The sequence below is a fragment of the Notolabrus celidotus genome, chromosome 10 (genome assembly GCF_009762535.1).
Source record: "Notolabrus celidotus isolate fNotCel1 chromosome 10, fNotCel1.pri, whole genome shotgun sequence".
NCBI lineage: Eukaryota > Metazoa > Chordata > Actinopteri > Labriformes > Labridae > Notolabrus > Notolabrus celidotus.
Genome location: NC_048281.1, coordinates 1,901,647 through 1,925,919, shown reverse-complemented (window position 1 = coordinate 1,925,919; position 24,273 = coordinate 1,901,647). Strand labels below are relative to the sequence as shown.

General features: G+C 39.1%; 1 protein-coding gene across 1 annotated transcript in view; it reads left to right on the top strand.

Annotated features, from left to right (window-relative positions):
• Positions 1–24,273, top strand: part of dnah7 (dynein, axonemal, heavy chain 7) — a 103,362-nt gene that overhangs the window by 11,883 nt on the left and 67,206 nt on the right. The window contains exons 12-25 of the mRNA XM_034693671.1: positions 29–156; positions 507–585; positions 1,116–1,340; positions 1,475–1,621; positions 2,261–2,440; positions 3,426–3,566; positions 4,463–4,830; positions 5,433–5,619; positions 16,784–16,977; positions 20,724–20,922; positions 21,141–21,281; positions 22,613–22,825; positions 22,920–23,029; positions 24,061–24,229. Coding sequence (XP_034549562.1) covers positions 29–156; positions 507–585; positions 1,116–1,340; positions 1,475–1,621; positions 2,261–2,440; positions 3,426–3,566; positions 4,463–4,830; positions 5,433–5,619; positions 16,784–16,977; positions 20,724–20,922; positions 21,141–21,281; positions 22,613–22,825; positions 22,920–23,029; positions 24,061–24,229 — 2,481 coding nt within the window. The remainder of the gene's footprint in view (positions 1–28; positions 157–506; positions 586–1,115; positions 1,341–1,474; positions 1,622–2,260; positions 2,441–3,425; positions 3,567–4,462; positions 4,831–5,432; positions 5,620–16,783; positions 16,978–20,723; positions 20,923–21,140; positions 21,282–22,612; positions 22,826–22,919; positions 23,030–24,060; positions 24,230–24,273) is intronic.

Sequence of the window (24,273 nt, the reverse complement as noted above, 5' to 3'; positions counted from 1 at the left end):
TTTTACTGACTCATACTTTGGTCTTTAGGTGGTACGTCTTGGCATGTTTGAGGTTCAATCCGAAAAACTCCTCCTCTCTTTGGTCAAGCGTGCTCTGGGCCTACAGCAGAAATTGAATTCACGGATGCTACAGGACCATCAGGAACTCAACAAAAAGTCAGTTAATCTTTTTCATATTTTTTCCCCCCATATCCAAATGTATTCATTTCTTATGCAGGGAAAAAAATAGTTGATGAACATTGAACATAGGTCTCACAGCCACAGCTGTCCACTCAGGGGCCTTGACACACATTGTGCTCGTCTAATCAAAACCCACTGTCACATGAAGAAATGAAAAACTTTATTAATCCCTCAAGTGAAATACAATAAGCTTAAGTAAGCTGCTTTATTGGTTTTTATCCAATCCAGGTAGTGGTGCTCTTAAGCCCCAGGTTGTGCCATAATAACATAGTAAGTCTGTGAAAACCTTTGTACTATTCATTGATGTAATGCCCTTCCTCTCACAGGCTTTGTAATGAATTTGAGATGATTGCAGAGAAGGCCCTGAGTACACCACCTGACACACAAAACCTGATGGAGCTTAAGGTAACTAACTGCCCCTAATTGTTTTTACAGAAACTAGCTTGAGGAGGTGCGCTACAAATCGCACAATTATCCCTCACATCTCTTCAAAAAACAGCAAGATTAAAGAGTCATAATATAAGCCAGACATGATAATATTTGTAAACAGAAAGGCAGTATTCATTGTTTTTTTGAGGTTCTGGTTGCTTTGTATTTGGCCCTCAGGCCTCCCTTTACCCCAGGCTACTGAAAAACTGCTGTCCATGTATTTTAGTGTTCTTATTTTTCTCTAAGTGTATTCATTGTATTGTAGCTACACAGCAAATAATGAACCTCAAAAACCTTAGGACATTTTCAAGCGCATCAAGTAAAATAAAAAAACAACATTTGAACAGGCTGAACAGGACAACAAAAGAAAATGTTGGACTTCCACTTAAAAAACCCAAAGCCTGATGTTAAAGCCTTTTGTCAGAACAAAGTATATAAAGTGAGAATAGGCCCACAGTGTTACTAGATGTCCAAACTATTTCCTCCTTGTGAATGATCCCACCCAGGCCTTCATGAATAAGGTGAAGTCTACAGACATGCCTCTGTTGGAGGGAAGACTGGCAGACTCCATCTCACAACTGTGTGTCCTGATGGACTACGTCACCCTCTCACCGCTGGACATGCAGCTCAACTCGCAGACCTATCAGTGGCTTAAGCGTATGCCATCAATCTTTATGGAAAACAGAAAGATCATTACTGAAAAGACAGAGGAATATCAGAGTGGGCTTAAGGTCTGTGTTTCTTCTCTACCAATCAATGAACTATTGATCGATTGTTTTTGCATCACAACCAAAGAGCTTAAGAATTAACGTGAAGAAGAGAAAATGCTTGAAAAGATGGAATTCCTTTCTCATGTATATTTCAGTTTTGCCGTGAGCACTTTGAGAAAGAACTGGAGAGCTACAGCAAACAGGTGGAGACATTTACCACCTTTGGTGACCTGGCGGATCTAAGCAAGTATCTGAAGAAATCCCAGGACCTTAATGCTAAACTAGAGGCGGCCATGGAAAAGGTACAAAAAGACTGCAGGACCCCACTGCAGTAAATGTTAAAAATCATCTTATCAGTGCACATGATGAGCTGTCATACTAAAAGTGTAAGTTACAAATATGTGTAGCTGACATTGAAATGCCTTTTCGGTCTAGTTTTTCTGGGTGTCAAGGAAGCTAATTTTTCACACCTCATGGTCCGTATTTATCTGACATTTCATATACATATTTGTATATTCTTTATTTTTCTCAAGCTGAGACAGAATGCATCAAAACTGTGTTTTCCCCAGAAGTGCAACATGCGTCAGAGCTTTAGTTTGATTGCCTCCTCTACTGATTGAGAGTAGCATTAAGAGTGCACGTGTTGGTGCAAGTGCAAGGACAGCTAACTCCACCTCACACCTAGATGAAAGGGTGGAGGATGCATGAATCCTGATCATGAAAAGGATAGAAAGATACAAATTATTGTTCAGCAGATGTCAGTCAATGTAATGTATTTCAACATTAAGCCTCAGGGGAATAGCATTGAGTTATGGAGGCTGTAAAAGGTGTTACTCATACATTGGTACTCATCTATATACTGTATATGCCAGTGTTTTCTTTGTTTGACTTTGATTGTTTTTCATTTGTCTGTCTTTTAACCCCTATTCCACAATGGAAAGATAAACGATTTCAACCTAGAGGAGGAACTCTACGGCTGGTCTGTTTCCCAGTACCCACAGCGTAAGAAGATCCACGACAAGCTCACACCCTTCATGCGCCTGTATGAGACAGGCACCGACTTCCTGCAGCAGCACGAGCAGTGGCTCAATGGACCGCTCTCAGGTGTCAACCCAGACAAGGTACCTGTTATTACTTTGACCTTACTATAAAAGTGTAACCATGAAAGCATCAAGAACTTGAAAATGAACAAAGACATTAATTTCTGTTCTTTACAGCTTCGGTGTTGCTTTGGTTCTGCCCTCTTCTCTTAAAGGCCTGTTGCCCACCATTTGAATTAGGCTGTGTGTTCTTCACCAACAGCTTACCTGTTCCAATAATTAACTGCAGTCAAGTGTTTAGGTTAATTTATATGTCAGGGATACCTGAAAAATGAAAATGCTACCTATGATAGTTGTGTACTTTTACCTTGTTTGTTACTGCCTTTCCACTTTATGCCATTGCTCATTTCTCCATTATCTATATACTGTATTTCCCATAGCACAACCACACTGGATTGATTAGACTGCAATGAGACTAATGTATCCGTCCTCTTTTTCTGCAATCAGTCAGTACTGTTCAGACTACAAACTGAAACCAGAATGCCAAAACTCTATCCATCACCCAAAGATTCCACTTTTTTATTATATACTGTATATATTTTTTAAGTTATATTTTTGGGGCTTTTACACCTTTATTTATAGAGGAAAGGTTAGTGGATAGTGTAGGAACCTGGGAGAGGGTGGGGTAATAACATGTGGGAAAGAGGCCACAGGCTGGATTTGAACCTGGGCCGCCCGCCACATGGGTGCACAACTTAACCATGAGGCTAAGTCCGTGCCGAAGACTCCAAATTTAGATTTTTAACTCACATCTTGCTCTCTCAGGAGTGTTTAAACCTCTTCAGTAATTCAAGTAGCACATTTGTCCATTCTGCCCTCAATAGTTAAAAAAAAAGTAGTTTCAAATCCTGTTATAAAAGAAAAGAGCCAGCTGTATATATAAAGGTGATAGAAAAAATAAGAAAACCTTTTTTTAATTCATTAATTCAACTATAGATTCAAACATGATCTGTTGTGATTCTGCATTTTTAATCTAACTGTATGTCTCAAAAACCCACCCATTTAGATAGAAGGAGATGTTGGGAACTTCTGGCGCACTCTATACAAGCTGGAAAAAGGCTTTAGTGATGAACCCCAGGCGCTGAACATAGCCACTATTATGAAGGCTAAGGTGGAGGAGTTCAAGGAGCATATCCCCATAGTGCAGGTAAGATCGTAACAGAATTATTCCATTTGTCAGAAATCAAAATGTCTCTAGGCAAGTTAAGTCAACTTAGGAATTTGACGTGGTGATTGGAACACTGGTACTTAACAAGACAGTAAGGACACAACAAGACAGTAAGGACACAACAAGACAGTAAGGACACAACAAGACAGTAAGGACAATAAATATAGACACCTAAACACAAATCCAAAAAATCTTAATAAAAATAAAAATACTATCTGTACAAAGAAAGGTATAGAAGTACTTTTAAAGACATGAAATAAGTTAAATTAGCACATGTAGTAGATTAATATAATAATAAAATATGTTATGGAATAAATTCCAATATTGCACGTGGTTATTGAGGTATTGCACCAGAAATCAAAGTATTGCACATGTATGTTAAGTACATAGTACATAAAAAAACAAGAAACAAGATGGACCGAAGTGCTTTACAAGGTAAAAATGACAACAAGTCAACAACAATAAACAACACAACATTTACATGTTTTTATTTTTTTAATATTTTTGGGCATTTTAGCCTTTATTATATAGGACAGCTGAAGAGAGACAGGAAATGTGGGGAGTAGAGAGTGGGGGAGGACATGCAGTAAATGGTCGACTGGAATCGAACCTGTGACCTCTGCGACAAGGGCTATAGCCTCTGTATATGGGGCATGCACATAGACTGCTAGGCCAACGGCGCCCCACACAACATATTTTTATTAAAATAGTAAAAGCTGTGAGAATAACATCCTCATCTCGAAGGGAAAATATAGTCAATGGGGCGGCAGATCTTATTTGTAGCTCATTTCATTCATTGTCATATAGTGCAAACTCTATGTTCAAATGTCTTTTCTGTAGATCATCTTCTGTGTTTTACTCCACCTTCTTCAAAGGTACTGTGCAATCCAGGCTTGCGTGAACGCCACTGGGAAGCCATGTCAGAGATGGCTGGGTTCTCCCTGCAACCAGCTGGTGATCATGTCTGTGTAGCTCATTTCTTATCCATGAACCTGGAGCAGCACCTGAGCAGCTTTGAGGGTATCAGTGAAGCAGCTGGCAAGGAGTACTCCCTGGAGAAGGCCATGGAGAAGATGGCCGGCGAGTGGCATGACATGGAGTTCGGCCTCCTAGCCTACAGAGAGACTGGTACATCCATCCTGTCAACGGTGGATGAAGTGCAGATGCTGTTGGACGATCACATAGTGAAGACACAAACCATGAGGGGCTCACCATTTATTAAACCTTTTGAGGTGGAAATACGGTAAGAGGAAGGAAAAGGTTCATTTCAGAATGTGGGTTGCGATAGTCTTTGTGACACACCATCATTCCTAATAATCCAGTTTTTACTGTCCTCTGTGTTCAGAAAATAATACAATTACCCTTCCCTCTGTCATTTGTGAGAACTTTGCAATAGTTTATTGCTACCAGGCAATGTTTTAAAGAGGATTCCCTGCAGCTCCTGAAAATGTGAAAATGTATCATTGCCAGACTGGACAGATTTCTGTAAATTCTACTGTAAAGTTTTTGATGAGCTTTATAAAATATCAAAGAGGAACTTTGAATGCGATTATCCATCATTGTGGGCGGTAAAGGATGATACCACAGTGAAAATAAAGAAATCAGTTTGTCACTAAGTTGCAAAAGTTTCTACAGATCAGAGGAAATGGGGAACAAAATGTGAGACATCATGTTAAATTTGTCAGTGATTCCCAAACCCCTTTAACCTTTAGGCAGTCATTGTTATATTATAAATATTAAACTCTAGGCTACTTGTTGGTTATGGAACCACCTTGTATGTACATGACACATCGACCCCCTTGTACCAAACTTAGGACACTTACATTGATGAATTTTCTCTTGTAGGGAATGGGAAGGCAAGTTGCTGCTTCTCCAGGAGATCCTGGATGAATGGTTAAAGGTGCAGTCCACATGGCTTTACCTGGAGCCAATATTCAGCTCCCCAGATATCATGATTCAGATGCCTGAAGAGGGACGCCGCTTTACTACTGTTGACAAAACCTGGAGGGACACCATGAAAACAGTCGCTCTGGTAAGTTCTTCAGTGTATTTAGGTTTTGTTACATTTATTATTGCATCAGGATGCAGTAAAGATTAGGAAGACAGACCTATTAGAAAGAACTGTTTGTGGTGGATCTTAGGTAAATAATAATAATAATAATAATAATAATAATAATAATAATAATAATAATAATTTTAATAATAATGATAACGATAATGTTAATAATAATAATAATAATAATAATAATAGTAATGATACTTTTAATAATAATAATAATAATAATAATAGTAATGATACTTTTAATAATAATAATAATGATAATGATAATAATAATAATAATAATAATAATAATAATAATAATAATAAAATAATAATAAAATAATAACAATAATAATAATATTATTTTTCTTATTATTATTTTTAGTAATAATATTAAAATAATAATAATTATAATAATAATAATAATAATAATAACAATAATACTACTGATAATAATAATGATGATAATAATAAAATAATAATGATAATAATAATAATAATAATAATAACAATGATAAAGCTGCAGCTGTGCGTCAGGTCTCCATGAGCGCTTTTTAAAGAGGATCAATACGCAACTGCTGCCAACAACGACACGTACACGAAGGTTGGCAGCTTTAAACAGGAAATGTCCCCACCTCTAGATACAAAGCCAACAGACTGGTGGGAATTGCTAGTACGCTGTGTTTGCAGACCAACAACATCAGAGCTGTCTGAGCTTTTCTGCAGCTGGACTGATTCTGACCCGGTTGTGCTCCCAGCTGACACCTGACCGAATACACATGTTTATTTCTCTCAATAAGAACCAGTAGACAGAAAACTGGACTCTGTGAGTCTGAAGTACTTTTCTGTTAGTATTATGAGCCTTCACTTTATAAGAGTATGTCCACAGAGAATATTTTTATGAGCCTGATCTGTGATAATCAGTGTTAAACATGTTGTACACATATTCAATACCGTTAGTTAGATACATTTTGTTGCTGTGGAAAATATAATTTAAGGGGAAAACAACGTATTTGGCATTGTTTTTGACATAAAAATAATAATGTTTTTTTAATTGATTTATCGCTAATTGATCGTTAACATTTCTAAAAATCGATCAGGGAAAATGCTGAAAATGTACATCCCTGGTTTTGAGATGTGATTTAAAAATGGAAAGAGAGTTGATGTTACGGATGTCTGGTGGGAGGGAGTTCCAGAGGCGGGGGGCAGAGTGGCTGAAGCCTCTGGACTCCAAGGTGGTTAAGCCGGCGGGTGGTATAGTGGGGTGAATGGAAGGAGAAGACGTGAGAGTGTGGCTGGTTGTGTTGATGTGGAGAAGTTCAGAGAGGCATAGAGGAGCGAGATTATGGAGGGCCTTAAAGGTGAGGAGCAGGATCTTGAACCTGATGCAGTAACCAGTGAAGCTGCTGAAGGACGGGAGTGATATGATTAATGGACGGAGTTCATGTGATGATATGAGCAGCAGAGTTCCAGACCAGATGGAGTTTATGGATGGATTTTAGGCTTTGAAGACCAGACATAAACACCTGAATAAAAACAAAAGATAAACTACAAGTTTATGCAACTCAACAGTTTTCCTTAATTCACCTCAGAAAGGAAAAAAGAAAATACAAAAAAAAAAAAAAAAAAGTGAGTGACAGATACAATATCTATACTATCTATATACTAATATACTATCTCAAAGCGTAATATACTAGTGTCAAAGCTTAATATCAAATGCTGAATACAAACATTTTCAATCTGCAGCTCAGTGTAAATCTTTTCAAAAGCAACAGATTGGATAGTCAGGGGAGCACAAAGTGACTTACATCCACAAATCCAAAGGCGACAGCAAATAAAATTTTAGTTGAACAGGAACTCATAACACAAACTGTCTAATTGCTGTGTGGAAATTACAGAGCCAAATGTTCACAGCATTTTAATCATTTCTATCTTCCACTGGGTAGTTGGCTTTGCACCAAGTGCATAAAAAAAACACATAAATGACAAAGACATTGACACCCGTACATAATCAACTTTAAACAAGTCATTAAAATGGCATTATTACAGCATTGCTTGGTAACTTATGAGATATACAAAGTTCAAGAGCTATATGCAAAGTTCAGACTGTGTATAGGAGTTTGTTCAGTAACTCAACTCTGCATGGGACAGGGGGTGATGCCTTTTTTTTGTCTGCATCCATACAGGGCATTCTGTACCTGAAAGTGTGTATTCAGACCAACACCAAAAGCTGCAAACTAAAAAGTTAACATGTCACCAGACAGCTGATTTTTAATGTGAGGGTCTTCCGTTTTTCTGTGTGATTTGTAACAGAATCAGGAATACTTTAGCAGGTCTAAACTCTAGTGCAAATAAGCTGCTCAGGCTCATCAGTGTACTTTAATTAGACAAAACATGACACATTCCATAGACCTTATCAGGTTTGCACTCAGTGAAAGAAGGAAACAGAAGTATCCTGTAGAAGCAGAAATGAGTGTATTGTCTGAGAGGGGATGGGGAAAGAGAGTTCAGGGAGGTGGGAATTGGCTGGAAAAGGATAGAGAGCAAGACAGAAACAAAAGAACAAAGATAAAAAGGGAGTGTTTCAGCATCCTCAAAGAGTATCCAAAGGGTAATTGGCGTCCTCAGTAGACCTGAAATGAGACACATCAATTTCAGTGTCCTCCAGAAAGCCTAGCCTGACTGCACCATCAAATAGAAATTATGGATTTTGTCTGGAAGGGGCAGGGCTATGCCGAGCCACAAAGAAAATGAGGTCACCAAGGGACAGGGAGCCTGTACACACAGACGTGAATCCGCATCGTCCAGTTCACTTTGGGTTGTGTTGGGAAGAGATATGGACTCGCTTAGGGACAAAGTAGACGCACCTTTTTACACCTGCATCCACTTAGAAGTAAGGGTGGGCAACTTGGATATTATTCTCATGCACCATTTTAATGTTGGACTTCTCAGGTGATTTAATTTAAAGATACAGTCACATTTTACTCATTATTGACACAATGCTGCATGTTTTATGTTTTAATGGATTGTGTTCCAATAAATATAATTTTTAAATGGAAATGAAATAAAGCTCCAAAATTACCACTAAGATGGTCCCCATAATACTGGTATAATGGTTCTGTATATTCACTGGAAGCACTCATAGTATGTAGTTAGGTTTGTATCTAAATGTTTACGCCTTACAAAAAGGGCCTTTTTTCAAGAAACTTTCCCAAAGTGCGTGTTACTGCTGAGTACTGACATTTTATTACACAGATGAGCATGCTCACAGCTGCTGAGGTACCTTAATAAGCTCAGGCAGTCAGAATGGATTTCTTAACCGTTACCTACTGTGTGAATTTAATCAGGAAGTAATTACCCTGTTTGGTGTTGGTGTTTTCTTCCTTAGCAAGGTAATTATGTTACTTCAGGACTCTGAACAAACATTTTTCCAAATGAAAAGGCAGGCATCCTCTAATTGTGTGCTTCTTACTGTTTCAGAGCACTGATCAAATGTATAGGTAAAATAATTTAAGGTTTTAACGCTTATCATAATTAGGGCCCGAGCATCGAGAAGGTCGGCGGAGGCCCTCTTGTAACCCTAAGGATTTTTCTTTCTTTCTACCTGCCCAAGTAAATTGCCTTTTTGGAGCCTTCAACATGCCCCAAAACTCACCAGAAGTTGCACATGCATCAGGATTTTGCGAAAATTTTGATATTTCGGTGGTCCCGTGCAAAAAGTTACAAAAATGGCTCAATAGCGCCACCTTCCTTCCAGCAACACACCTCCTTAACACGGTTCAACCTACATGCATGAATTTTTTTCCCTGTATCTACCAGGCCAAGACCTACAAAAAAGATTCCTAATGTCATAGTGAAATCCCAACAGGAAGTCGGCCATCTTTTTTCCCCCAGTTTTTCGCCTGATTCGCAGGGGTACGTGTTTAAGAGATCTTGCCCTAGGCCTTTTTTTCTGATCAAGTCCAAACCACACACATTCTGTAGTAGACACATTGACGATTCAAAATTAATAGAGGCATACTGTTCAGACTAAAATTGTGGGCGTGGCAGACTTTCAGGCGGTGCATCAAATGCACACGTCTCGCCATAAACAGGAAAAGGCTTTTTGGGGCCTTAAAAATGCCCCAAATCCCACCAAATCCAACACGCTCATCAGGCCTGGTGAAAAATTGAGATTTTTTGGGTCTTGCAAAAAGATTCTCAAAAATGTGCTCACTAGCGCCCCCCTAGAGTTTTCAAAAACGCCTCCACATAGAGGTTACTTTGAGTAAAATGCTTGAAAATTAATGTGCACATTCATGGCATCAGGACGCACAAAAAAGCCCGTTACACCTATATCCGGAACTCAACAAGAAGAGCGCCACCTACCTTTGAAAATTCAAAATGGTGCCCAAATAAGGGTGCATACTTTTGAGAACTCGTCCCAGGGTTTTTCTCCAATTCAGGCCAAACAAGGCACAATCTGTAGTAGACACATAGATGATTTAAAATTATTAAGGCATTCCGTACAGTCTAAAATTGTGGGTGTGGCAGGCTTACAGGCGGTGCATCAAAAGCATATACAGCTTTGAAAGTGAAGAATGACGACCAAATAAGGCTGCATCCTTTTGAGAACTCGTCCTAGGGTTTTTCTCTATTTCTGTCCCAACAAGGCACATTCTATAGCAGACACATTGACGATCCAAAAATATTAGAGGCATTCTGTTCAGACGAAAATTGTGGACGTGGCAGACTGTCAAGTTTGGAGGTATTCTTGGCAATCTGCCAAAAACTTGGAACATTAGCACCACCTAAGGGACACAAGCGGTACATACACTCAGATCTTGCTTTTACATCATGTGATGGCTCATATCAGGCAGTGGTTTACATGTGGCGGTGGCTCACATGAGGCGATGGCTGCAGGTGTGCGAGGGCCCGTTCATCGCGGCTTTAATTATCATTGTAATGTCGAAAAACCCTCCCCAGCTCTTCTCCACATAGTGATTCTTGTCTCATCGTTCTATAAACTACATCTGGCCACTTAGAGGATCTTGGACACACTGTTGTGTTCAAGACAGACTCAATACTTGCCAAAACATAGACCTCTGTTGCTTAAGACTTTGTTTGAGACTTTTGACAGATGTTTGCTTTCTTTCAAACCATGTTAGCATAAAAAGCTGATCCATGCCTGTTTAGTGATTTCAATTATCAATCATGTAAACAGAGAGCCAAAACTGACAGACCTGTCCATCCAGGTACTTCTCTTCAATATATTTTGGATACTTTCAAACAGTCACTCATAGTTATGCAAAGTAGCTTGCTCTTCAAATGTGTGTGTCCCTTCTAACTAAGCTTTAAACACAAGAACTAGTTATGTTTGGAGTTGAGTTGCATACTGTCAATCAAATGCCTCAAGATAAATTACAATTCTTTATGACAAAACGTAGCTGTACAACTAACTTATTAAGGCCATGTAACGTGTAGGAATACAGAATGTAAAGTAGCACTTAAACAAAAAAGAAGGTTTGTAAATGTTAAGTATAGCTGGTGGCTGACAGTAATTAGACGCTGAGCACTATAGAGAGTATGCACTGACGTCACTTGTCCATCTCGACACGCCCACTCTTAAAGTGTTAGCCAACTTCCCTGACAGTCATCCCTGGAGACCAACAATCTGAGCAGCTAAAATGTTTGAGTTATGCTGCCCAGCCTGACTCTGTCTCAAGTGTTTATCACCCATCTCTGCTTCCACCACAGCTCAAAACTGTTAAAAAGATTGGCATATAGGGTAGGGGTTCTCAGACCTTTCAGCCTGCGACCCCCCACAATATAGGTGCAGAAGACTTGCGACCTCCACTTTCCCTACAAGTGATTAAATGTTGCTTCATCCTTCATTTAGCCGGTCTGCAGACAATTTGTTTACCTACATGCACATTTGTCTCTGTTTCCTGGGCTGTTGAATGAAATGACCCTGCTGCTACTGATGCTAACTGTGTTATATAACCCGAACCTCAGGAGTCATCATGCAACAACGAAAGTCAGAAGACTAATGAATCTTTTCATTTTTTCATCTTGTCATCATTTGATCAGTGAAGTGAAATGTTCAGTGCTGCTAAATAAGAATACTTATTACAAAAAACAAACTTATGATTTACACATTGTTCTCCTGCTAGAAATGAATCAGGCTAATGATTTCACTACCCCTAATACCATGTTCACGCAAGTCACTTATAGGAAGGAACCCCCCCCCCCCCACACACCCGGCTCACACAGCTGCAGCTTCAACATTTTACAAACAACACGTCTCCTCATCTTGTCCATAACATTGATCAGCAGTGCATGAAATTGGAATCATCTAAACTCCATACCAGCATAGAACATTGTCCTCTAAAAGGCAGGCTACAGTACAGCTTCCCTATCAACAAATCACATGATGATTTTTTTTCCCCAGGGTGTTGTCACCAGATCAGCCACTTGGAGCTGCTCTAGATCCACTGTTTTCTCAGTGCCTTGCAGCCTCCACATCCTAATCTCCCTTCACTGTTTGCAACATGTTTTAATTTGTCATTTGTCTGCTATTGCATGCACTGTTGCAGATAAAAAAAAACAACAACAGGCCCAAATCAATTTAAAGACTTATTTCTACATACCTGCCCTCTTTCTTTCTTAGCAGCCCCTGACACTTTTACCCTTTATTTGATAGCAGAGGGAGAAATGAAGTAGCTACACAGTACAGGCATGTAGAGAATAGCCCAATTAATATTACATAAATGCTCTTTCAGATCTACAGAATGTTTTTTCCCCCTTGGTGTGTTGTGTGTCTCAGAATGGGAGGAAAGACAAACACTGTTTAGGTTACAGTTTTCCACCACACAGACTACAGACCTGCAAAATCAGCTTTGGTTAGCCCCTTTCCTCCATGGGAGCCATCTGTTAGGTGCATAAAAACCACATTGTGACACATAATACATGCATAACAACATTGTTATCCTCTCAGTGTGCTCATGAAAAGCTTCATGCTGGAAGTCTGAATATTAAAAGCCCCCTTGTATTGTAGTGTCCTTCAAATAGGCGAAAAGCACCAGTCTGATGAAATCCATGAAAAGCCAGAATCACAGTTGGTCAATCAGACACCCTTTGCTGGTATCATCATGTTGCCTATTAAAACATTGTCAAAACTTCATTATTTGATTCAGAGTCAATGTGAGTGTCACTAAAATTATGTTTTATGTTGTGACTAAGGCCTCATAAAAATATTCTAAATGTTATTTTTTGTAATAACTGTTTATTTATAGCTTTGGATGATGAGCCCAGATTGGGAAAAGGCATGAATCCAAAGACCCTGCTTCCGGTTCAGGCATTTTATAAATCAATCCCAAATCTTGAATATAAATTTGCATTCAACAGAAAAATTATATTTCTAATGTAGTCTATAGGGATGAAAGGATATATTGCAAGACGGTTTAAAATCGATACAAATAAGAGTGGATTAAAATCGATTCAACAATATTTGTATTGGGATATTATTTTTTAAACAGTAGAGGGCGCTATCTGCTGACTGAAGGTGTTGCACACAGCGGAGACGCTCAGCTGGGGCCTGCAGCTGAGTGACAGGTCTCCACGAGCGCTTTTTTTCTCCACCACCGGACTGATTCTGACCCGGTTGCACTCCCAGCTGACACCTGACCACGTTTAAATTCTTATTTTTCTCAATAAGAAGAAGAAAACTGGACACTGAGTCCAAAATCTGATCCTGTTCAGTTGTCCTGTTGCAGTAAATCCACATGTTGTAGTCTGAGTCTTCACTCTATGATCATGCGTCCACAGAGATTATTTATAAGCCTGCTCCTCACGTTGATATTCAGTGTGTTAACATTTAAACACCTCAATATGATCTGTAGCTGTTTAATACTGTCAGTAATATACACTGTGTCATGAAGGAACATTTGATTTAGGGGGAAAAAACACATTTGTCATTATTTCTGACATGGAAAACATTCACGTTTTTTTAATGATTAAATGATAATTGATCGTTAACATTTCCAAAGATCGATCACAGAAAATACTTGAAATTTACATCCCTAATTTAAAGAGATTTACCTTATTTGTTTTAATATTTAATATTTTCATTTGGGAATTGTTCACTTTCCATTTCTCTATAATTGTTCTGAAATTTTCCAACAAGGTATTTTTGTACGGTGATTTTAGATTTTTTGCAAGTTGCTGAAAAAAAGTGTGCAGTGGTTTTATTTGAGTTACAACACACCTTAAAAATGAAAAAGGATGACTTTGTTTACAAAGAAATATAAGAGAACAAATATATATTGCAACTGTCCATATCTGAGAATTGAAATAAAGTAATAGTTATTTAACTTTTGAGTTCAATCCAGTTTTCTTGAAATTCGTTAGAGAATCGTGAGTGAACCAAGAATCGTGATTAAATCGAATCGTGGGTTGAGTGTATCCTTACATCCCAGGTAGTCTATGATTCTCTCACAGCAGTACATCAGCGTCACAAAGTAGAGACACAGTTTAATTTGTCTTGTGAACAATCCACATTGCATCTTGCTCGCAGATGTTAAAACTCTTTGATATCCAGCTGTCTATAAAAGCAAGAAGCAAAAGCCGTCTCAAAGAAATTGAATTACATTCAACAAAGCTGAAGGTGCACTTCCCTTTTCTGTGAGCTAGCTATTATGCTACAACACAAGCACACCTTTCCACTACCATTTATGATTATTCACTTTCAAAAAGCCAGAAGTCGTTTTCCCAAGTCTTGCTTGGTTCAGAGGAGTGGTGTTTTTTGGAGGCTGAAATGGGCTGTAAAGAAGAAGTTTATAGACAGAATGAAGGATAAAAACCTGTTTTGCCACCTTCAAAGAGGCTTTCTTTGTTTGTTTTAGACACTTCAACTTTTATTTCTATTTGGAGTCGTTTGCAAGAAAAGGCTGAGTCACCATGTTCTCATTCTACTCCATGTTTAACACTTTTGCTCAATGCCAACTCTCCATTTTATATCACTCAGGAGCTCTATATCAGGCTGGACTGCGCACCTCATTTCAGAAACGCCAACATTTTCATATGAGCAGGCTGAAGCATTCGCTGTACATCCTGAAAGATTAGAAATACTTTTTATTTAGGCACTTCCCGTGGCTGACCGTTCCAGAGGATATTCAGTTAGAGTGGGATGGTATGGTATCAGAGCTGAAATATTTCATATGTGCAAGACAGGCCTCAGGTATATCTCTGTTACTTTCCCATAATACATTTTTTATTGAGGGTGCTGTTTGACAATTTGGCAATCCTGTGGAACAGAGTGGATGTTGCTAAAGGTAGATATCGCAGCATTACCTTAAAGGTAGCAGTGACAACACTCTGCTGCTGCTGGTGAAATATGAACACAACAAACCATCCATCTGTCATATATTTTCTGTATTTACCGCAAGCTGACAACACTGAAAAAAGAATACTCATGCCTAGGAATCAAAAAATAAAGATAGGATTTAATTGGAAGAAGACACTTTTGTGCAACAGTGTTGTGTCATTTGACTGGACAGTGAATGTGTAAAAAATGCTGCTTTCATGCTGATATAGTAGCCATGAGTACTCCATTAAAAATGCTTCACAGTCCAAAGAGGCATAAAAAAGACACAATTCATTAGTGACTGTACGGAAGTCTGGAAAATCTCTGCTGAGAGGAAAAAGAAACCAGAAACCTGAGACATGAAATGTGTTGAAAGAAACCTAAGACTATCCAAAGAGGTACAAATGTGTCCATTTATGGGTCTTTTGGGCAGTTTTTTCATGATATTAGAGATAGTGTACAGTGAACAGGTGATAATGTAAATTACAACACTGCAGAACAGCATCTTCAGCTGGTTCTACAGACAGTAACTATTCCATGTCAACTGATTTATATCAGCCCTACTTGCGGGATATATTAAACCAAACATTTCATTTCACAGTCAAGTTCAAACATTAGCCATTACTATAGAGAAAGGAATCAGGAGATATTTAAACAGTGTTCACACAGAGGAGAGCAACACTGTGGAGGGTAGTTTGTCCAACTTAAGCTAAACATTTGTATAATGTTCAAAATCAAACCTGAACCAGCTAAAGGGTTTTTTAAATCTCTTAACAGAACCTTTTAAAACAGTCTTTCATCTCGTCTTTGTCCGCTTGAGTCTTTTCAAATTGTACGTGAGGAAAACCATCGTGTGTACGGGCAGAAGTGCGCTCCTTGCTTTGTTGACTGTAAATCCTGTCTTGGAGAATATCCTCTCTGATGGTGTGGAGGTGGATGGGATGCTGTGGATTGTTTTTGAGGCTTTGTGCAGATTTGGGTATTCCTCCTCGTTCATTTGGCCCCGTACAGTTTTTGTGTGGTCCGGTAATCCTTGATCTCACAGCCCTCTTCATGAAGCTGCTCCTCATCTTCATCACTAGTTTTTAGGATCATCTGAAGTTTTATTTCCTGACATTTTGAGCTGCTATGAACGTAGAAAGATATAAAGACCAGCTGAGGTATGTCTGCTCCACAGGTCCCACTAAATGGGAGAGTCCACCTTTAATTACCAGGGGAGATTTAATTACCACTTTAAGGAGATTTAACACTTCAAGAGCTGTTCTCAGAATTACATTAAATAAGTCTATATTTATATAAAAATAGGCTAAATGACACACTATTTTTTACGGGAAAGAGGAAAATAATGTAAAATTAGACATTGAGCACCCCCATGGTTTGAATGGAATGATCCACGTTTCATATGCAAATATTCGACTATGAGATTGGCAGTCGACTAAGACTCGTTAGAACGAATCGTCGAATATTTGACTATTTGGGGTCACCCCTATAACAGAAGCTAACATTTTTGCCTCAGTGTCAATAAGCAGAGGTGAAATGTGCTGGGCTCCTTTCTGGGGATTGATTTGATCTGATGTGTAAGATCTGGTTGTCACTGGCATCGCTATTGCTATTCAGAACTAGTTACAGTGTGAAGATTTTGACCAACCAGAATCAACTATTAAACACAGCTGGATGATTAGTAAGAAAGCCGGGGAATAAACTAGACAGCAAAGCTCGTTGAAAGCAGAATGTACTTTTGAAGTCACTTTAAAGCAGGCATTTAAAGTAAATATATCTAACTCTCTCTCATATGCCTTCTTTCTGTGTTAGGACAAGCACGTGTTGGCAGTGATAGCCATTGACAAGATGCTAGCGAGTTTGAAAAATTCCAATAAACTCCTGGAGCTGATCCTCAAAGGTCTAAATAATTACCTGGAGAAGAAGCGCCTCTATTTCCCACGGTTCTTCTTCCTGTCCAATGAGGAGCTGCTGGAAATTCTCTCGGAGACCAAAGACCCCACAAGGTAAAATTTCAGTACACTGACTGTGTTAAGCCTGCTTTCTCTATTTAATGTTCAACAGAGCAGTACTCCTCTAGTTTCAAAAGGAAGTGTCAGAGTGAATGACTCTAATTCCGAGTGCGTTTATTGCCTCAGTGAAGATTTCCCTCATGAATTCAAGGTCTCCCAACTTGTTTTAAGTCTAACATGGATCAAACTGACAATAAAGCCAGGTATGTTTTAGGTCATGGTTATCTTGACGTCTGACAGGCCCTACCCAAGTGACCTGTCAACTAGCATAGAGATGAAGCAATGTGTTTCCACCTTTTTGTCAAAAATACGGTCCCTTCTGGCCCCAGAAGGCCAAACTAAGGCTTTATTGGCTTGTAAATTACCATTTGAAGCTCTATGATTCACATAACTGCTGCTACATTCAGTCTTTAATGAAATAATACCAACAGTTAAATGAACTCTGATATCTTCATTAGTTTTCTGTACAACATGTGTAGCTCAGAATGATGAAACCACAAGTCATTTTCCATCAAACAACAGAGATTTAGCATGTGGAAGGAGAGAATCAATTTCAAAGAGTTCTTCTCCATTGAGAAACCAATGTTTAGTTAACAACATGCTCAGTCGCCCTCTGAAGTGGTTTCCCCAGAAATCAAGTCCCCACTGATAACCAACTCTTGTCTCATTTCATCCAGGGCTTTTGTTTAATAATGAATGTGATTTCAGACAAAAGATGGTTTAGCCTCTCACTCTTATCCCGCTATTTGTATTTCTCTTTAGCTTTCACCCTTGTATCCCTCTATTCTCTCTTTAACTTCTGGGAATTGTCATCACATCAGTAGAGATGCACACAATCAAGCTCCTCTGTAAAGAAGGGATTTCTGCTGCAGTGGGGGTGTCTGGAGCCCTGAGGGTAGTGTAATGCCCTTCTCTGGAGAGTGCTGTTTTGATTTTTCGGAGACTATAAGCCTCTGCTTCCTAAATGCATTGCTAGGCTGACTGAAGAGCTTACTTTTTTAAGGTATATATGAGAAGCAAGGCACTCAATTTTGTACAGTTGCATTTCTTTGGATTGAAACACTTGTTCTTATTTCCCCTTCTCCCTGAGTGCTTTTCTGCGCAGTCATGCAATATGCTTAAAGTGTGCCTCCAAAGTGCAGCAACAGTCACATAGACCTTTGAAGTGTTTGAAAATGAGAGGAAAAGCTTTGCTTATTGTCTGAGTCATAATTATGGGGGAAGCAAGCGGTAACCTCTGGTCTTGAAATATAAAGCTAAAAAAATTGAAAGTAATGAAAACTTCTGTTCCTCAAGCATCCACTTGAGGCTGACTGCATACGCACTGGAAGCCATTAACACACCTATTTATAAAAGCAAGTCTACAGCTAAAACAAACATGTTTACAAGCTGATTTAAAAAACTGTTTTGGTCTGTATAGCTCATTTCTCTATCCGCACACACCGCACAGGGGGGAACTTATATAGAACTCGTTATTGCACTTACAAGCTTTGCATAAATAAGGGAGTGGTTGACTTCAGGCAGCCCTAACTCAATCTATTTGCCTCTTGCTACGTTGACCGAAAGTTAGGTTGAGTCAGCATTTATAATATGGCTTCAAAACTCTGCTTCAAACAAATGCACGACATCAAGGAGACTATGACCATATATAATACAATCTACGGGCGGAACGCAAGTAACTGCTCAGGTTTTTTTAATGTGCGTTTCGATCGGAGGACCCAGTGTCTAAATTGAGTTCAGGGGTAGATAGTCTCCCCCCTAAAAAGCCCCTGCTAGTGGGGTAGTACTTTTCAAAGGTCCTGGGACTTTCGGGGGGCAGGGCCTGCAATGCTGAACGTGTCTGATTGGTAGATTAACCTCAGTGTTTTTATTCCTCCCCCCGTCCACAATAACATCACACACATCTGTGATTCACTTGATTTCTCTTTCTTTCATTAGTTTTTATTTGTTCTATCTTTTTTGTATGTGTGTGTACTTTTCAAAAGAAGAAGCTGTGATTCTCTTGATTTAGCAGCTTGTAACAGTAGTCTTCTCTCAGCCCACCGTGAATGTGTCTCTCCCGGTGTTATGGTTTTAAAAGTGACCCTGTAAACTGGAGACCTTCAGTTGAACGTGTTTGTGGAAACTAGTTTAGTTTTTATTAAGATTTCAAAATATCCTCATCAGATATTTAATGATGGTCTAAAGACGTTTATGAGGGATGCATCCGGCTGAAAGTCTCCAGTTAACAGGGTCGCGGTTTAAACCAAAATACTGTCCGATCTCTGCCACGGCTTTTTGAGTTCAAAAGGATTTTAAAGCCGTGTTGAAACGTCTTTGCTACTCACGCTTATCTCCTCTCACGTGTTGATTCAGTGAATCCATCTGTGATGAAATATAGCACCATCTAAAACAACGCCAGCTGAGTCTCTTCATGCTAACAGGCTAACTGTTGTGTTGCTCATAATGATACCTGCCTGTCCGTCTGCTTCTATGGTGTCATCTGTGATGAATAGCATTCCTCATTGTTTTACTGCCCTCTACTGGTCTGGTGGTGTAGTGCATTTACTTTTTTTTCTCCATACGTCACTGGCCTGATTTGCACAATCTACCCGGGACTTCAGCCCACGGTCAAAACGCAGACAACAATGGGGGCACAGGAACCTTTTTAGTTCCGGGGAAAGTAGTTCTGGGGGCTAAAAGACCCCGGAACTCTTGGTTGAAATGCACCTTCAGGAAACCAATGAGATCTCTGTATAATGTCACACATTATTCAATGTAAGGGGACAGTGTATGATAAATCTTGTTGTTAATCTGTAACCAGTCACCATCACTGAACTTGAGTGAATTTCAGTGACTTCCAGGAGTTTAACACAAGCTTTGTAAACAGACAGCATTGACTGATCAGTTTGCATGATTCCACAACAAAATGCTCTTACAGAGTAAAACTAATCTCAGGCTGTTGGATGTGAATCATTTTATTGTCAGGTCATTTGTATCCTGCAGTGGGACATCCAGATTGGACCACAATCCAGTGATTAACAACATATTGACATCTTATTAATATATATTTTTTACTCGTATCTCTGAAACAGGATTTAATCAACAATCAGTCAACGTGAAGCTGGGACCTCTTCAAGTAGATTCAAATCAGTCTTGTGTATAAGAATGCAGTTAGCGTAGCTTAGCTTAGCCACAACCACAGACATCTTTTTTTATTTGTATATGATTAAATACACTTTGGAGTTTGTTTACTTCTTCTGTGTCTGTTTTTGGACTTTGGACAGAACTAGGCTAGTCGTTCCCCCCTGCTTTAAGTCTTTTAAACTGAGTTAACCTGCTGGCTTCAGCTCTGTATTCACCACAAAGTGTTAAGACAGGCATCCCTGATCCCTTGTCAGCAGGAGTGCAAAAAGACTACTACACCTCCAAAGTTTAGCAGTTTGACTTTGATTCAAGCTTACAATTTGAGAGTAGCACTGGGGAAAATGTTTCTCACGTCAAGGCAAGGCAAGGCAAGGCAAGTTTATTTATAAAGCACCATTCACACAAAGAGCAATTCAAAGTGCTTTACAGAGTTAAAAAAAACAAAAACAAAAACAAACAAACAAAAACAAAAAAAAACCCAACAACATCAAGTCTAAAAACACATCTATTGTGACTGAATAAGAAAAAGAAAAAAGACCAAAGCAACCAAGTCTCTCTTTGTATAGAATAAAGATCAGATAGTGATTAAATTCCCTCGCCTTCCTCTCCTCCAGGGTGCAGCTCCATCTGAAGAAGTGTTTCGAAGGCATTGCTAGTGTGGTGTTCACTGATGTGCTGGATATCACCCACATGAAGAGCAGTGAGGGTGAAGTGGTGCAGCTGCTGGATATCATTTCCACCTCTAAAGCCATGGGCCAGGTGGAGAAGTGGCTTCTGGAACTTGAGAATGGCATGGTTGCCTCCCTGCATAAGGTGTTGTATAGATCATTTCCGCAAGTTGAAGTTTTATATAAGTTCACTAAAGCACAAAAGTAGTTTTTCTTGTCACTGGAATTCTAATACACAGAACTTAAGATTGGATAACACAATTTAGCCTGCGCATACAAGGCTTGTCGCAGAAATGTTCATTACATTATTTATAATGTAAGTCTGTATAAATAAAGCCTTTTCTCTCTTGTTGTCCTCTGTAGGTAATTAGGGAGGCAATAGAAGCGTACCCCAATGAGTTGAGAATCAACTGGGTGCGTGCTTGGCCGGGTCAGACTGTGCTCTGCGTCTCACAGGTGTATTGGACGAAAGACATTCATGAAGCCATTAAGTCAGGACAGAAGGTGATCATCTGTTTATTGTGTTTTTTTTTTACATGCATTATATACTCTGGACTTCACTTCATGTATTCAGTGTCAGGATATGTTCTTTTTTTACGTACAACAGGGGTTCCCAAACTTTTCAGCCCGCGACCCCCAAAATATCGGTGCCAAAGACTCGTGACCCCCACTGTCTCTCAAAGTGGTTTAATGTGGCACCATTTAGCTGGTCTGCAGAAAATGACCCTACCTATATGAGCACGTGTCTGTGTTTCCTGTGCTGTTATGAATTAACCTGCTGCTACCGATGCTTTTTATAATTAACTGTTCACTAACCCTAAACTTAGGAGTCATCTGGAGAAAAGAAAGGCAGAAAACTCATTACATTTTCTATTTTCAAGGTTTTATTTCAAGTGTAGCTTCTATTTTTTGTTGATATTTTTTACTATAATAGGTAAAATTTACTATTTTTAGATAACTTAAAGAAAAAAACATTCTGGAAGACATCTCACGACCCACTATTGGTGTCTCGCGACCTTCCAGGGGTCCTGACCCACACTTTGGGAACCCCTGATGTACAGCACTTTTTATATTTTTGTCCTTGTATCTTTCATGCAGCAGTTCACCAACAGTAAGCCAAATGTTATGTACAGTACTGCATCTGTTTTTAAGAGATAAATCTCTCTCTCTATTTTTGAAAAGCACAGAAAGTTGTTTCGAAAACCCTCCGCTTTAAAGGTTTTCAAAGACTCATGTAGTCATGTGGAGAGAGAAAAAGAGCATGAGAGCATGAGAAACAGCTTAAACTATTTTCAAAATATTCTCAAGATGAGGTCAACAAACTGATTCTGGATCAACTGTATGCTAGACAGATTAGCTCTCCAGGAGTGTGATGCTTGCAGTAATGACTTACAAGGTGGCTCTATCTGCAAGCTATTATCTGATTCATAACTGTTAAGCTTTGAACACAGAGACAGAGGTGTGTATGGGAACAGATGGTCTGAGAGTGAATTACAAACTGAATTAAATCTGTGTCATCAAACAGAGAGCAGAGACATCTCTTAATCTGACAGCCTGAGGTCTGCTGCTGTAGCCAGTTAATGTAGAATACTGTCTAATAAAATGAGACTGGAAAACCCTCACAGGGAGGCCTTTATTCTTTAAACATCCTCCAAGACACAAGAGTTTTCTCATTTTATGTGTTTTAAGGTGAAGATAATTACCAGCACATATCAAAGAAAATGTGCACTGCTCCTCTCATGGACACCTTGAGAGTGATGGAGTTGTTGCAGAGATTCATGTGTGATCATTGCAACATGCCCTACCTTCAATATCATCATGCTCCTCTCCCTCAGGCCTTAGATGACTACCTGGAGCAGAACAACAGACAGATTGATGACATCGTGGCACTTGTACGTGGCAAGCTATCCAAGCAGAACAGAGTGACCCTGGGAGCCCTCGTTGTGCTGGACGTTCATGCCAGGGATGTACTCGCCTCACTGGTGCAAAAGGGGATTAGTGACGAGAACGACTTTGAGTGGCTAAGCCAACTGCGCTACTACTGGGTGGTAAGTGAAACGGGACAAAGGGGATATTAAGTGTCATTTGGTATTATACCCACTTCATGATACTTACTTTGTGACTAACATTTGAACTGTGCAGGAGAACCACCTCCAGACCAAGATGATCAATGCTGGTTTGCCTTATGGATATGAATACCTAGGCAACACACCGCGTCTGGTCATCACCCCCCTCACAGACCGCTGCTATCGGTAAAGATACTTCACAAGCTGCGCTAACGGTTCATAATCTGCCTTTTCAAGAAGTTGTATGACTATGGGATAAGTTGCAAAGTTTTTAAAGATCACTGCTAGTACTCATTCTGCTTTTTTAAGTGCTTTGCTCAAGTAGCATAAAGCAAAACTAAAAAAAAATGTGGGTGACTGATCATAGTACATACCCTGGTACCATGACATGCATGCACTATACTGCACATTGCTTCTTTGAATGCCATTCAGTCATGAATTGAAATGTTAATCTGTAGGAAATTGAGATTGTAGTTTATCTGCAGGTCCAGCACTGAAACAGTGCCACCCTCTTTTACCCTACAATGCCAAGCATATCATATTTGATACATCAGTTTTTGAGACCTTTACATCATCAGTGTGATATATTTTTTCTGAAAAAAACCTGATGTATACAATCAGAGACATGCAGTGCACGGATAATCCACCAGGTGTGAGCATGCACCAGAAGGACGTCACTTGAGACATCCAAAATGGCAATGAACAATTCAGAGAAGAAATATACAATTAATGAGATTTTTTTTTGCTACAAAATATGTTCGACGTTGTCGTGCAGTATGAAAAAAATAATCTCTAGGTTTGAAATTACTTTGGGGAAAAATTGGGATGAAATTCAAAGTTTGATAGGCTAAAAATGTTGTTTTTATATTTTTTAGTTTGTTTAAAAAATAAGAAACTTTGAGCAAAAAAATTACACCAAAATGCCTGATGTATCAAATATGATACAAATTAAACTCATATATGAAAATTTCTATTTCATTTCTTTTTTTTTTTTTATTTGTCAGAAGGTCCAATAAACACTCCATTTTCAAAGAATTAGAATTTTCTGGCAATGATTTGATGGTTCAGGTTTTACAGGCTGCTTCTCTGCAGTGAGGCTCTTTAACACTTGCTTTGTCAGTGATCTCGAGTGGACACATTTTGACATGTGCTGTCAATAAAACCTTATATTCATAGTACTTAAGGGTGTTACATGGGCTTTCTCCCTTCTACTTCAGCACTTTGTTCGGAGCCCTTCACCTCCATTTGGGAGGGGCTCCTGAGGGTCCAGCTGGCACAGGAAAAACGGAGACAACCAAAGACTTGGCTAAAGCTGTGGCAAAGCAGTGTGTCGTGTTCAACTGCTCTGATGGACTGGACTACATTGCTTTGGGCAAGTTCTTCAAAGTGAGTTGAATTCTTCTACCAGAAATTGAAATTACAAGAAAAGT